At 62.4% G+C, this 15,798-nt stretch overlaps 1 protein-coding gene across 1 annotated transcript; it reads right to left on the bottom strand.

Annotated features, from left to right (window-relative positions):
- Positions 1–339: 339 nt before the first annotated feature.
- LOC4332329 (uncharacterized) lies at positions 340–1,575 on the bottom strand. Its single transcript, XM_015772898.3, has 2 exons — positions 802–1,575; positions 340–700 (listed from the first exon to the last, which is right to left on the bottom strand). Exons 1-2 carry the CDS (start codon positions 1,429–1,431, stop codon positions 614–616), a joined length of 717 nt encoding a protein of 238 aa, XP_015628384.1. The 5' UTR covers positions 1,432–1,575; the 3' UTR covers positions 340–613.
- Between the last annotated feature and the right edge of the window lie 14,223 nt (positions 1,576–15,798).

Raw genomic sequence — 15,798 nt, 5'->3', positions numbered from 1 at the left:
AAGTTACTGACCATCCACACAGCCTAACTCGTTCGTCTCCATGCCGCGGCGCCGCTGCCGGCTGAGCCAGCCAGATTACCCAGGGGAGGACATGGGCATGGGCGTGCGGCCGTGGCAGCGTGCACCGGACAGCGGAGTCCCACCAACTCCGAGCCGAAACGAATAAACACCACGCCGAAACAATGGCATACGCACCAAACGGGCAAACGGACACGAACAAGGGGAGAAGATAACCGAGCGGAAAGCGGACAGGTGACAGATCCCACCCGCTCGCTCGCTCGCTCCCACCACTTCCCTTTGCCCCTAAGTAATTGAGAACGATGAAGAAAGATGAAGGAATTGACCATGGCGAATTGGGCGATAGTGATAATTACCGGACAGTAATTCACAAAAATCAGCGGCGACCTCCTCCTCTAGGGTGAGGTGAGAGAGCTCAAAATTTACCCCCCACGTACAGGAATCGGAACCCAGGATTAGATAGAGAAAGAGAGATTAGAATCGACAAACACGGGTCACATCCACTTATCTATCTCCATTAGATTAAGCCTTCTGCATCCTTCTTCTTCTTCTGCTGCTGCTGTTGCTGCGATGGTGTGGTGGTTGGTTGCTGCTGCTAGACGCTTAGGCCATCCACGCCACATTGCTTGTATGTCAGTGACTGCCTCCTCGGACTGATGGCGATCGCGCAATCCACCGACACCTGAGGTTCGTTCACACGCAGCTTTCACGATCAGGTCGCGCGTAATCGGCCGCTTGCGGCGGAGGTAGGGGGAAGTTGGGTTTGGGCGGGGTGGGGTTTACCTGGACTTTTGGGGAGGAGAAGCCGAGCACGAGGATCTTGGCGCCGACGTCGCCGGTGATGCGGAGGTCGACGCGGTCGCTGATCGCGGCGTCGCGGACGAGGTCCTGGGCGTCGGCCTGGAGCACGTTGAAGCGGTCGACGATGACGCGGGTCTGGAGCAGGCGGGTGCTGTGCGCCGGCTGCTCGAACCCGGGCACGGCCGCCACCCCGAGCGGCACGCCGTGGTACATGACGTCGAACGCCGTGGCGCCGTAGCGGATGCCGACCTTGTTGGGGTTCACGGCGGTGAAGAGGAGCGTGATGTTGAGGGAGAGGTAGGCCGCGGCGGGGACCGCGGCGGCCACGGTCCCCCCCACGGCGGAGGCGGCGGAGGACGGCGGGGTGACGAGGAGGTACTGGACGGACACCTGGTTGAGGTCGAACTGCGGCTTCCGCGGCTTCACCACCAGCACCACGACGAGCGCGACGGCCAGCGCGAGGAGGGCCAGGAAGGTGAGCAGCAGGAAGATGCAGCAGCAGCAGCCGCGGAACGAGGCCGACCCGCCGCCGTACCCGCCCCCGTAGTGCGGGCGCCGCTGCTGGTACGAGGGCGGCCCGTGGTGGTGCTCGCCGTTGGATCGGGTCGTCATCGCCGCCGCCGCCGCCGCGGAGTTGGATGGATGGGTTGGTGGGTGGGTGAGGCCGTGAGCCCGTGAGGGGAGGAGGGGGGTGGTTTGGATTTCGGGAGCTAATGGAGCATTTGCGAGGTGGTACTTGTGGGGGTTTGCGTTCGTGGGGGTGGGGGTGGTGGTGGAAGGGGAGGAAGAGGGGAAAGTATGGGGAGGTGAATACGGAAACTGCCGTTGCGGTAGTGGGGGTAAATTTGGTGGGGCCCTTCTTTTTTTTTCTTCTGTCTCTCTTCGTTCCTGTCGTGCTCCGTTTATTCCACCGGGAAATTGGGATTTGTTGGATAAAATAATGGAATAATATGGTTCTGCTTGGCACAGTTTCAGCTCCACCTCTCCTGAAGCTGGAGCTCAGCTAAACAGTTTCAGCTCCACTAAAACTGGGAGTAGAGTTGGGTGAAGCTCTCTCACAAAATGTACTAGAGTTGTGGAGCTGGGTTTATGCAGCTCCACAGCTCCACTCCAGACTCAACTCCTGAAGTAATATTTAGGAGTTGAAGCTGTACCAAACAGCCCCTATGTTCCAAAACGTAAAAACTTAAACCTGGCACGGTGCAACGTGACTTCTTAAGCATGTGGCCGCTAAAGCACTCAAAGCTGCCCAATCTTAGGTGCAGAACAGTATGGAGTTTTCTGTATACTAGTGTCGGTGACATGGGACCGGGAGTATCATGACTAGAGACTTGGGCAGCCGCGGTCACCCACGTGGCCTGACCCCCTCGGGGGGGTCGGGCCCGAGGGAGACGTGCCCACCCCCTCCTCTGTCTCCCCGAGGGGTCGGGCTGCTCCTGTTTCGGCCCCGAGGGCTGGGGCGCCCCGACCCCCTGTGGTATTGGCACCACGTGTGTGGGTTAGGTGGGCACAGCGGCGCTCACCAAACCACATTTATTGCGGAATGGACAAGCGCGCCATGCCGCATTTAATGCAGCACGGCGCACGCATATCCGGTCCGTGACCGGTCGCAATGTGTGACCGGTCACAGACCGGTCAGATCGCGGGTTACGTGGCAGCAGGCGGCCTGTCACACGCCTCGCCCCGTCCCGTCGGAATGATGAGAGCCTCTTGACACTCGTCCCGAGCTGGAGCCGGCGTGGTAACTCCTGGAGTTAGCACGTCAGTCCCGACTCGATTCATGCCAGGCTTCATCGCAACCGTTGCAAGGAAGTCACTGTATGAAGAGGGGCAGATGTGCGGCATGCTAAACTGACGCGTGGTGGAGAAGAATGACCGGTCTGTGACTGGACTAACGCCGGTCACGTCATCGGCAGACAACCGTGCTCCCACGTTGCATCTGCTTCCGGCGGAGTGGAGGTAAGTATGACCCATCCCATCGGAGGGTCATTCAGACAGCGGCCATTGAAGATCTCCTCCCATTAATGAAGAAATGACAGGGTGATCCCCTGTGTCCGACGAGTGACGGCGCTGGGCATCACTCAAGGACAAGCGGTGATTTAGCTTCCAGGCGGAGGCGCGAGTCAAGATTTGGTCAAGATAGGGTGGGTCCCCACCCAAAAGAAGAGTAGGTAGAAGAAGTGCATGTGGTATCCCCTTGAGATATAAAAGGAGGACCTTGCCCACCTAAAAGTGGGGGAGGGGAGGGAGGGTGAAAAAAGAACCAGAAGAGAAGGAAAAAGAGGGGTTCTAGAGCTTGAACTCTCTTGCTCTCCATTTGCTCTGTAACTCCTTCACACACAGATCCACCAGAACACAGGAGTAGGGTATTACGCTTCTCAGCGGCCCGAACCTGTATACATCGCCCGTGTCTTGTGCATTTGCTCTCTCGCGAACGTTCCACAGATCGAGGGTGAAGAACCTCACTCAGCGCCCCCGGCCGAACCGGCAAAGAGGGGCCTGCGCGGTCTCCCGGTGAGGAGCCCCACGCTCCGTCATCTGGCGCGCCAGGTAGGGGGCGCGTGTGTTTTTCTAAGCCCTCGTCCTCTTTCGTGTGCGCCAAGTTTCTCCCGCTCAGCCCAATGGCCGAACGGGCAGTGGCGCACAACCTCTCTCCGAGCGCTAGCGGTGACGACAGGGAGCAGAACCCGCGCCGTCGAGCTCGTACTCCATCGTCCCCCTTTCGCCGAAGTCTTGGGCGGGAGGAGGCGCTCGAGGGGGTCGAAAGATCCGCGACTTCACCACCCACGGGTAATGAAGAAGGACGGCGAGACGGGGAGTGTCGCCTCCTCGTCTACGGCGATGGCAGCACGCCCCAGGGCGCGCTCCAGGCTGCGGGCGTGCTCCTGCGTCACCCGCCCGTCGTCCCCGATCCAGAGACTCCAGCTCGACGTTGGCTGGATGACGTGGCCGACTTGGTCATGACGGCGCAGCAGCGCCTAGGCGCCGGCGGGCGGTCCTTCGCCCCCAAGGCCTCTGGCGCTGCTACCACCGGCTCCGTGTCGTCGAGGCGGAGGGCGCGGCGAGCGGCGGCCGTTACCCGCCGTTCGTCCGCTATTCCCTCGTCAATGCCTCCGACCCAAGAAGATGTGCGTGGGGGGCCGGATGCCCGCCTCAATATTGAGCGCCGACGCAATGGTCGTCGTGCTGCCCACGCAACGAAGGGCGCTTCCTCGTCCGGAGCGCCACCTCGGTCCGGGCATGGGGGCCAGCCTCCCATGTCCCCGGTTGGCGGTGCCGGCTGTCGAGCCTTTGTGGCGAGCCTTTGGAACGTCCGTTGGCCCCCAAGGTTCCGGCCCACCATCACCGAAAAATACGACGGAAGCGTCAACCCCGCCGAGTTTCTCCAGATCTATACGACGGGGATTGAGGCCGCCGGGGGTGACGACAGGGTCATGGCGAATTTCTTCCCCATGGCCCTGAAAGGTAAGGCGCGGGGTTGGCTGATGAACTTGCCACCAGTACACTCTTGGGAGGATTTGTGCCAGCAGTTCACCATGAACTTCCAGGGCACATATCCGCGCCCAGGTGAAGAAGCGGACTTGCACGCAGTACAGCGAGAGGACGATAAGTCTCTTCGCTCGTACATTCAGCGGTTCTGTCAAGTCCGCAACACCATACCGTGCATCCCCGCACACGCGGTGATCTACGCGTTCAGGGGGGGCGTGCGGCACAATCGCATGCTCGAAAAGATCGCTTCCAAGGAGCCCCAGACCACCGCGGAGCTTTTTCAGCTTGCGGACCGTGTGGCTCGCAAGGAGGAGGCCTGGACCTGGAACTCCTCTGGTTCCGGTGTGGCAGCTCCGGCCGCCCCCGGGTCCGCCGCTCGGTCAGGGCGGCGGGACAGGAGGAGGAAGAAGAGGTCGGCCTATTTCGACGACGAGGGGCACGTCCTCGCCGTCGAGGGCGCTTCGCGGGCCACCCGAAAGGGGAGGCCTGCGAGCGACAGAAAGAAGGAGGCTGGCGCTCCCAGCAGGGAGCGCCCGACCGGCAAGTGGTGCTCCGTGCACAACACCTCCCTCCATGACCTCGCGGACTGCCGCGCGGTCAAAAGTTTGGCTGAGCGGACGAGGAAGTGGGAGGAGGAGAGGAGGCAGGAGCGCCGTGAGGGCAAGGCCCCGGCGGCCCCCGCCGGCAACCGGCGAGGTGAGGCCAAGCAGAAGGCCCCCGCCGAGGACGTCGACGATGGCGACGATAACCTGGGGTTCCAGGAGCCTCAGGCCACTGTCGCCACCGTCGATGGGGGAGCGTGCGCTCATGCTTCTCGCCGGAGCCTCAAGGCCATGAAGCGAGAGCTTCTGGCCGCGGCCCCTACCCATGAGGCGACGCGGCGGGCGCGATGGTCGGAGGTGGCCCTCACCTTCGACCAGACCGACCACCCGCCGTGCGTTGCCCGGGGAGGACAGATCGCGATGGTGGTTTCCCCCACCATTTGCAATGTGAAATTGAGGCGTGTCCTCATAGACGGGGGTGCAGCCCTCAACATCCATTCCCCCGCAGCCTTTGACGCAATCAAGGCCCCGGGGATGGTGCTCCGGCCGTCCCAGCCGATCATCGGTGTGACGCCGGGGCACACTTGGCCGCTAGGTCATATCGACCTCCCGGTCACCTTTGGTGGTTCCGCCAATTTCCGCACGGAGCGGGTGAACTTTGATGTGGCGGACCTCAGTCTGCCCTACAACGCGGTCCTGGGGAGACCCGCGTTGGTGAAGTTCATGGCGGCAGTCCACTACGCCTATCTCCAGATGAAGATGCCGGGCCCTGGTGGCCCCATCACCGTCCATGGCGACCTCCAAGTCGCGCTTGCTTGTATGGAGCAGCGCGCGGACCAGCTCGACGCGGCGTCCAAGCCCGAGGGTGGCGACGAGAGGCTCAGCGCCTCCGTCCTGGCCGCCCCGAGGCAGCGGATGATCACGTGCGACGTGGTCCCGGTCAAGGAGGTTGCCCTGGGCGACGGCCCGTCCAAGACCACGCGAATCGGTGGTCTTTTGGACGACAAATAGGAAGACGCGCTCGTCTCCTTCCTGCGGGCAAACGCCGACGTCTTCGCCTGGAGACCGGCGGACATGCCCGGGGTCCCCAGGGAGGTGATTGAGCACCGTCTCGCCGTGCGGCCGGGCGCAAGGCCGATCCGGCAGAAAGTGCGGCGGCAGGCCCCGGAACGTCAAGCCTTCATCCGCGAGGAGGTGGCGCGACTTCTGGAGGCCGGATTCATCCGTGAGGTCATCCATCCGGAGTGGCTGGCGAACCCGGTCGTCGTCCCCAAAGCGAACGGCAAGCTTCGGATGTGCATCGACTACACCGACCTCAACAAGGCATGTCCTAAGGACCCTTACCCCTTGCCACGTATAGATCAGATTGTCGACTCCACCGCGGGGTGCGACCTTTTGTGTTTTCTAGATGCATACTCTAGTTATCATCAGATTCGCATGGCTAGGGAGGATGAGGAAAAAACTGCATTCATCACCCCCATAGGAACTTATTGTTATACGACAATGCCTTTCGAGTTAAAGAATGCAGGACCTACTTTTCAACGTACCACTCGAATTTCTTTGGGTAGCCAGTTAGGACGCAACGTTGAGGCTTATGTTGATGACTTGGTTGTGAAGACGCGCAACCAAGAGACCTTACTCTCGGATCTAGCGGAAACTTTCGAAAGTCTCCGCTCCGCCCGCATAAAGCTGAACCCCGACAAGTGCGTGTTCGGTGTGCCTGCGGGCAAGCTTCTCGGGTTCTTGGTCACTGCCCGAGGCATCGAGGCCAACCCCGAGAAGATACGAGCTATAGAGCGGATGCGCCCCCCCAGCAAACTTAGGGATGTGCAATGCGTCATCGGCTGCATGGCCGCCCTAAGTCGGTTCATATCGAGGTTGGGAGAGAAGGCGCTACCCCTATTTAAGCTCCTCAAACGTTCCGGGCCGTTTACTTGGACGGAGGAGGCTGAACAGGCCCTCACTCAGTTGAAGGCGTACCTTAGTTCTCCCCCGGTCCTGGTCGCCCCGAAACCAGATGAACCGTTGCTACTTTACCTGGCGGCAACCCCGCAGGTGGTCAGCGCGGCGTTGGTCGTGGAGCGCGACGAGGACAACCCTCGCTCCGCGCACCCCCACCCTGTGTCGACTCGACCCGGGAGAGAGCAGGGAGGAGAGGCCCCCGAGCCGAACGGCGGCCCGAGGCCCCCGACGGCCGGAGCTGGCCCTCTGCCCGCTTGTCCGACGGTGCCAGGCGCCCCCGACCCCCAGGATGGCCCCGGGGCCACTGCGGGAAGGCCGCGCTTGTCGCCCTCTGACCCCGAGGTCGTCGGCACAGAAGCCGAGTGCGCCCCGCGCGGCCTCTCGGATGAAGAGCACCCTGTATCGACTCGACCCGGGAGAGAGCAGGGAGGAGAGGCCCCCGAGCCGAACGGCGGCCCGAGGCCCCCGACGACCGGAGCTGGCCCTCTGCCCGCTTGTCTGACGGTGCCAGGAGACCCCGACCCCCAGGATGGCCCCGGGGCCACTGCGGGAAGGCCGCGCGTGTCGCCCTCCGACCCCGAGGTCGTCGACACAGAAGCCGAGTGCGCCCCGCGCGGCCTCTCGGACGAAAAGCGCCCTGGAGATGCGGCTGGCGAAGGGGATCGGCCCCGCCGAAAGGTGCAGCGGCCCGTCTACTTCGTTAGTGAGGTCCTCCGGGACGCCAAGACCCGATACCCTCAGGCCCAGAAGATGCTTTACGCTATTCTGATGGCTTCGAGGAAGTTGTGCCATTATTTCCAGGCGCATCGGGTCACAGTGGTTACGTCTTACCCCCTTGGTCAAATCTTGCATAACCGAGAGGGTACTGGACGGGTGGTGAAATGGGCAGTCAAACTCTCTGAGTTCGATTTGCACTTTGAACCACGCCACGCGATCAAGAGCCAGGCCCTCGCCGACTTTGTGGCAGAGTGGACCCCAGCTCCCGAGCCCGTCTCCATCCCCGAGGCCAGCTCGGGCCCCTCGCAGCTGCCTCACATCGCCTACTGGGTGATGCAGTTCGACGGGTCCCTGTCTCTTCAGGGTGCCGGTGCGGGGGTCACATTGACCTCGCCGAGCGGAGACGTCCTCAGATACCTGGTCCGCCTCGACTTTCGGGCGACCAACAATATGGCAGAGTACGAGGGACTCCTTGCGGGACTCAGGGTGGCAACTGGACTGGGGATCCGCCGCCTCCTGGTGTTAGGCGACTCCCAACTGGTCGTTAACCAGGTCTGTAAGGAGTACCAGTGCTCTGACCCGCAGATGGACGCTTACGTGCGCCAGGTGCGGCGTATGGAGCGCCATTTCGACGGGATAGAGCTTCGGCACGTGCCCAGACGGGATAACGCGCTCGCCGACGAGCTCTCAAGGCTCGCTTCCTCGCGAGCCCAGACCCCACCGGGCGCCTTTGAAGAAAGGCTTGCCCAGCCGTCGGCGCGACCCGACCCCCTAGGGGAGACGGACGCGCCTGAACGGCCCCCGAGGCCCGTCGGAGTCCAGGCCTCGGGACTCGAGGGGAGCGCTCCCAGCTCCCTTAGATCGATTGCTTGGATCACTGAGATCCAGGTGTACCTCACAGATAAGACTCTACCCGAGGACCGCGAAGGGAGTGAACGCGTCCAGCGCATCTCCAAGCGCTACGTGCTGGTAGAAGGGACCCTCTATCGACGCGCGGCTAACGGAGTCCTCCTGAAGTGCATTCCTCGGGAACAAGGCGTCGAGCTTCTTGCCGATATCCATGAAGGTGAATGCGGAGCCCACTCCGCCTCACGCACCTTGGTTGGCAAGGCCTTTCGCCAGGGTTTCTATTGGCCGACGGCTCTCAACGATGCGGTTGACCTGGTCCGGCGGTGCAGGGCGTGCCAGTTCCACGCCAGGCAACCCCATCAGCCGGCCCAGGCCCTGCAGACCATACCTCTTTCATGGCCGTTTGCTGTCTGGGGGCTCGATATCCTGGGTCCGTTCAGGCGGGCCCCGGGCGGGTTCGAGTATCTGTATGTCGCTATCGACAAATTCACTAAGTGGCCTGAGGCTTATCCGGTCATCAAGATCGATAAGCACTCCGCGCTTAAATTCATCAGGGGCATCACTGCTCGGTTTGGGGTGCCTAACCGTATCATTACGGATAACGGCACCCAGTTCACTAGTGAACTCTTCGGTGACTACTGCGAAGACATGGGCATCAAGCTCTGCTTCGCCTCCCCCGCCCACCCCAGAAGCAATGGCCAAGTGGAGCGCGCCAACGCGGAAATCCTCAAGGGCCTCAAAACCAAGACCTTCAAAATCCTCAAAGCACGGCGACTCATGGATCGAGGAGCTGCCAGCGGTGCTCTGGGCAAACCGAACCACGCCAAGCCGAGCAACCGGGGAAACGCCTTTCTTCCTCGTCTACGGCGCGGAGGCGGTTCTCCCATCTGAGCTCACCCTGAGGTCCCCTCGGGCCACCATGTATTGCGAGGCTGATCAAGATCAGCTTCGCAGAGACGACCTCGACTACTTGGAAGAGCGAAGGCGGCGCGGGGCCCTCCGAGCCGCGCGCTACCAGCAGAGCCTGCGGCGCTACCATCAGCGCCACGTCCGGGCCCGATCACTCTGCGTCGACGACCTCGTTCTACGCCGCATCCAAACGCGTGCTGGACTGAGCAAGCTCTCACCAATGTGGGAGGGTCCGTATCGAGTGATCGGCGTCCCCCGGCCGGGCTCCGTTCGGCTGGCCACGGGCGACGGCACAGAGCTGCCTAACCCGTGGAACATCGAACACCTTCGTCGCTTCTACCCCTAGTGGGGGTCGGGTGTCAGGTCTCGGGCTCAGGCCAACCCCGCACCCCCCCGGGCGTGCAGGGTTGGCCGGGGGCTACCACATACACATAATTGTCTTTTTTCTCTTCCGTATTTCAATAAAAGCATTTTCGATTTCCTAAGGACTGTGTTTGTGCCATTGTTTCCTTTTGAAGAATCTTGACTTGAATTAGCACGCTCGTGCTCGATCCTGCCCTCGGTGGCCCGGGACGGCTAAAATCGCCAAAAGGGGCCCAGAACCGAGCCGTGCCCCGGGGCGTGGTGAACTCCGGGGGGGAATCGGCAAAGGCCCACAATCGGGTCATCCATAACCCTCGGTCACCACGCTCCCGGCCTGGCCAGTCTCGACATGTGGATCTCCCCAGGCACTAGCTCCGACCCGCGCCGTTTGAGGCTGGGACCCGGGCACGAGCCCTTGTTCAAGCTAAGACACAGAAGGACCGCGGCACAGACCATCCTCGTCTCATACACACAACAAATAGGATTGACACAGAAATTTCCTCTTTATTTGATTGCAGATTAAGTTAGTTTATACAAGAAGGGGACCCGAAGGCCTCGGAAGAAGAAAGAAAAAACTATATAAGATTGGCATGGGCCTGGGGGCTCATTCCGACACGCCCGGGTCGCCGGCCTCATCGCCGCTGTCGCCCGCACCGCCGTCACCGCCCTCTTCGTCGGAGTCGAGGGCGAACGCGAGCCGGGGGGCCGTACCCTCGAAGCTGTGGACGATGTGGTCGGCAGCGTCCCGGACCTGCGCGCGCGCGTCGTCCTCGGTCCCGGGAGGAAACTCGTCCAGCGCTGCCCACGGGGAGAAGTCCGGGTCCCTGGCCTGGTAGCTTGCCAGTACGAGCTCCACCGCCCCCCGGGCGAGGTCCCTCGAGGATGACTTGATCGTCTCCTCGAGCTCCTCGGGGAGCCGCTGGAGGGTCCCGGCCATCTCTGAGAGGCGCTGGGCGAGGCCCCCCTGGTTGGCGGTATACTTCGCAGTCCGTCCGCCCCAGAGGCCCGCTTGCCACCCGGCGCGGTCTAGACGGGAGACGGCGTCCCGAAGCATGCCGGGCCCTACCTCGCCTGCCAAGCGGAGGGCCTCGACCTCCCCGGCGGACGAGTCCAACGCACCCTGCAGATCGGCGATGGTGTGTTCGGCAGCTGCGAGGCGGGCGGCTAGGTCGCCGTCGCCCGCGGCCGCCCTGTCGCTGCGCGCCCTCGCGTCCAGCTCCTTCACCCGCGCCTTGAGCTCAGCGGCCCGCTGATCCAGTGCGGCCCTCTCGGCGCGGGCGTCTTCCAGATTACGGCGCGCCTGCTCCTCCCGCGCTGCCTCGCGGAGGGACAGGCTGTCCGCCAGCCGCTGCACCGCGGCCTCGGCCTCCTCGAGAGCTCGCTCCCGCTCGGTGAGCGCGTCCTCGCGGAGGCGGAGTGTGGACTCCTCTTCGGCGCAGGCGGCCTCGCGGTCCGCCAGGTCCCTCTCCCTCGCGCGGGCGCGCTCTTCCAGCGCCTTGGCGCGAGCTTCAAGGGCCTCTTCGCGCCGCCGGGACGCCGCCTCGTTCTCCGCCGCCCGCCGTTCCCGTGCAGCGGCGGCGTCAAGGACTCCTCGGGCGGCGTCGAGTTTCTTCTCTAGCTCCGCCGCCCGGCTCCCGTATTGGAGGCGGAGATCGTCCCGCGCCTCGTTGAGCATGGCGGTGGCGATGAGGGCAGTCTCCCGCTCCTCCTCCACCTCCCTGGCGATCTCCGCCAGCTCCCTCCGACGGGCCTCGAGCTCTGAGGCGTGCCGGCGATGTGCCTTGCGGCCCGCCTCCACCATGGCTTCCACCGAGCGCCGCCCCTCCTCGACGCGCACCCACGCCGCGTCGAGCTCCGTTCGCTCTGCCTGCAGGACCTCCATCTGGGCACCTAGCCCGTCCAGCACCGTGGTGTTCGCGACGGCTAAGGCCTGCAGGAGGGGCTCCGCTTTCAGTAGGGCAGCGGAAGGCAGAGGGGAGAGCCGTCTCGGTATGGGCGCCGCGCGGCTCGGCCCGCCGATCGACGTGCCGGACCCAGGGGCGTCCCCCGAAGCTGGCACGTCCCAAACGTCGCCCGAGGGGTCGGGCCCGAGCGGTGCACCCGCGACCTCGTCGTGGGTGGCCTCGGAAGTCATCGTCGCCTCGGGCGGAGTCGGGTCGGGGGCTTGGCAGGCCGCTTGGCGTGCGCGCGCCACCTCCGCCTCCCGGACGGACTCCTCGGCCCGGCGGAGTTTGGCCTCCTCCCGAGCGGTTTCCTCAGCCTGGCGAACCCGGACGGCCTCCTAGGCAGCTTCCTCGGCTTCCCGAAGGCGGTCTGCGGCTTCTCGCCGGTCAGCCTCCCGCCTCCGGGCCTCCGCGGTCGCCGTCTCCTCGGCCTCAGACTGGCCGGACTTGGAATGGCGGGAGGGGCGCGACGGGATCTCGCTGAGGCAGAAGAAAAACCAGAGGACAAAAAGAAACGGGTGAGTGAAAACTTGCCTTGGGAGATGGGAGAATGAATACGGCCGCAGTGGGCGCGGGGACGAACCTGCGAGGAGGTCGGCTAAACGACCACCTTGGGGGGAGATAAGGTTTCCCCGGCATGGTTCGGTCTCCCTCATCTTGCGGAGCCGCTTCTTCTTTCGCTCCCCCTCGGGCTGCGACGTCGGCACGGCACCCTCCGGGCGCCTGCTGCTGGCACGCGCCGCCCCGCCCCCTCGGGGAGGAGATGGGGAAGGGGTACCCTCCTGCTTCCTCTTCCCCCGGGCGTCGGCAGGACGGCTGCACCCCAGGCCCCCATCGTGGGGCCCAGAAGCACGACCCCCTCCCGGGGTAGATTGTTCCCCCCTGCGGCTCCCGCCCGCGCCATCGTGACCTCGAGGAGCCCGTTCCTCCGACGCCCCGACCGCCTGCATGATGGTCAGGATGTTGGCGCAATCTGGATCGCTGCAGAGGGGGAGGACTCCTTGGGGGATGAGGGATGCCTCCACGGAGCTGAGATTCAGCACTCGTTGGACCACCATCTTGAAGTCCTCAGGGGCCCAGTCCCATCTGCCCCCCTGGTGGGTCCTCATGTAGTCCTCGGACCCGGTGTACTCCCAGGCGCCCCGGGCGCGCCGCTGGAGCGGCGCGACCCGGCGATGAAGGTAGTCGCCGTACACCATGGCCCCCGTGAGCCCCTGGGATCGCAGACCTGCCAGGCGGTCAAGAACGGCGTCGTAGCTGTCTCCCAGATCTACCGGCGCCCGCTAGTTGGAGGCCTGCGCCGGGGGCTGGCTCGGAAGTCGGATGCGCGCTTCATCGGCGAGGGGGGTGTAGAACCAGTCGCTCTTCCAGTCGTCCCACTTCTTGCGGAGGACGCAGGGAATGTAGCGGTTCAGCACCGGCCCCCGCGGCTGGAAGTAGCAGCCACCGACTACCGACGGCGGCGACACCGGCTGTACGGTGAAGAACCACCGGAACAGCCGGAGAGATGGGCGCACCCCGATGAACATCTCGCACAGGTGCGCGAAGATGGCCAACGTCATTACCACGTTGGGGGTGAGGTGCGCCATCTGGAGATCGTAAAGCTCCAGAACATCCATGAAGAAAGAAGAGAATGGCGGGACCAGTCCTGCCATTGCGAAAGAGAGGAAGAAGACGGACCGCCCCGGGTAGTGTGGCGCCGGGCGTCCCTCACCCAGTGCGACCACCTCCCGGCCGGCGGCAGATTCCGGCATGAATCGGCGCGGCAGCCCGGCCTGCCTCTCGCTCACGATGCGGGAAGGCGGCAGCACGCTACCGTCGAGCGGTGCGGAGCCCCGTGCCATGACGCCGGCGGAGGAGGAGCTTGAGAACGAGTGAGTGCGGCAAGGGTAGGGCACAGGAAACAAGGAGTTAGGGCGCAAACGGCGAAGGCAAGGGGAATAATGGCGAAAGGAAGGAAACGAATCTCTTCCTTGGCGCCTTTATACCCTTGCCAACGCTATGCCCGGCTCCTCGTTTCCCGCGCCCACTATCTCGCCCCCTCGTTTCTCGCGCCCACGCCTCCACTAATCCCACTCGCCCGTTTGCGGCGCACGAGGCGGATGTGCGGCCGTGGCAGTCGAGATGGGATATATCGTGCGCGCGTTAACTACGCTCGCCGACCGAAGCGCCATCATCATATCTCCAGGCGAAATGAACCGGCTCGTCCCGATTCGCGCACTACTCGAGTAATGTAACGGTCTTGAAGAGGCCACTCATTGTTATCGGTCGTTTTTCCCTAGCCGATGCGCGCGATTTGCGACCGCTGGGTTCCTGCCCGCCTGTAGAGAGCGGCCCCACCTGTCACCAGGTCTAAAGAGTGGCGTCACGCCCGAGCGCTTCCCTCGAGGGGGGCGAACGCCCTGGCATAACGCCGGGGGCTACTGTCGGTGACATGGGACCGGGAGTATCATGACTAGAGACTTGGGCAGCCGCGGTCACCCACGTGGCCTGACCCCCTCGGGGGGTCGGGCCCGAGGGAGACGTGCCCACCCCCTCCTCTGTCTCCCCGAGGGGTCGGGCTGCTCCTGTTTCGGCCCCGAGGGCTGGGGCGCCCCGACCCCCTGTGGTATTGGCACCACGTGTGTGGGTTAGGTGGGCACAGCGGCGCTCACCAAACCACATTTATTGCGGAATGGACAAGCGCGCCACGCCGCATTTAATGCAGCACGGCGCACGCATATCCGGTCCGTGACCGGTCGCAATGTGTGACCGGTCACAGACCGGTCAGATCGCGAGTTACGTGGCAGCAGGCGGCCTGTCACACGCCTCGCCCCGTCCCGTCGGAATGATGAGAGCCTCTTGGCACTCGTCCCGAGCTGGAGCCGGCGTGGTAACTCCTGGAGTTAGCACGTCAGTCCCGACTCGATTCATGCCAGGCTTCATCGCAACCGTTGCAAGGAAGTCACTGTATGAAGAGGGGCAGATGTGCGGCATGCTAAACTGACGCGTGGTGGAGAAGAATGTCCGGTCTGTGACTGGACTAACGCCGGTCACGTCATCGGCAGACAACCGTGCTCCCACGTTGCATCTGCTTCCGGTGGAGTGGAGGTAAGTATGACCCATCCCATCGGAGGGTCATTCAGACAGCGGCCATTGAAGATCTCCTCCCATTAATGAAGAAATGATAGGGTGATCCCCTGTGTCCGACGAGTGACGGCGCTGGGCATCACTCAAGGACAAGCGGTGATTTAGCTTCCAGGCGGAGGCGCGAGTCAAGATTTGGTCAAGATAGGGTGGGTCCCCACCCAAAAGAAGAGTAGGTAGAAGAAGTGCATGTGGTATCCCCTTGAGATATAAAAGGAGGACATTGCCCACCTAAAAGGGGGGGAGGGGAGGGAGGGTGAAAAAAGAACCAGAAGAGAAGGAAAAAGAGGGGTTCTAGAGCTTGAACTCTCTTGCTCTCCATTTGCTCTGTAACTCCTTCACACACAGATTCACCAGAACACAGGAGTAGGGTATTACGCTTCTCAGCGGCCCGAACCTATATACATCGCCCATGTCTTGTGCATTTGCTCTCTCGCGAACGTTCCACAGATCGAGGGTGAAGAACCTCACTCAGCGCCCCCGGCCGAACCGGCAAAGGGGGGCCTGCGCGGTCTCCCGGTGAGGAGCCCCACGCTCCGTCAACTAGATATCTTAAACGTCCTAGATTTGCCGCGAGCTCAGCCGATCCACGCCATCGAATTTTGCATAAGAGCATCCTCAATGTTTTAGATCAACTGAGCCATAAGATGAGACCCACATTCTTATATTGTTTTATCTATAGTACATGCTACAATGTATGTGGTAGCTTCTTGACCTTAAGGTGGGACCCATTGAGTAAAAAGACACATATTTACTCAAGATTGAAAGTGTGCATGCATGTTGCAAAGCCATGATATATTTTTTTAATTCTTATGGCTAGCCTTAAGCTTAAGGTTGCACATAGCACTATTCTCTCCCTAGCTCATCTCCCAATGTACAAAGGTACAACAAAAATTACTACTTTATTCCTTAAGGTTAGTTTCCATGCACATTATGGTTGCCCTAAAATCCCTCGTTATTTTAGTATTTCTGATTGAGTCCACCTGATCAGAGCCGTTGTTTCCCACGTGTGGACAAAATCTGGCCGTTCGTATACGTCCTTACCTGGTCGTAGAATCGACGAGCGCTCCCCTCCCCAC

The sequence above is a fragment of the Oryza sativa genome, chromosome 3 (genome assembly GCF_034140825.1).
Source record: "Oryza sativa Japonica Group chromosome 3, ASM3414082v1".
Classification (NCBI taxonomy): domain Eukaryota; kingdom Viridiplantae; phylum Streptophyta; class Magnoliopsida; order Poales; family Poaceae; genus Oryza; species Oryza sativa.
The sequence above is the reverse complement of the archived record's forward strand: the minus strand, read 5'-3'. Positions and strand labels throughout refer to the sequence as shown.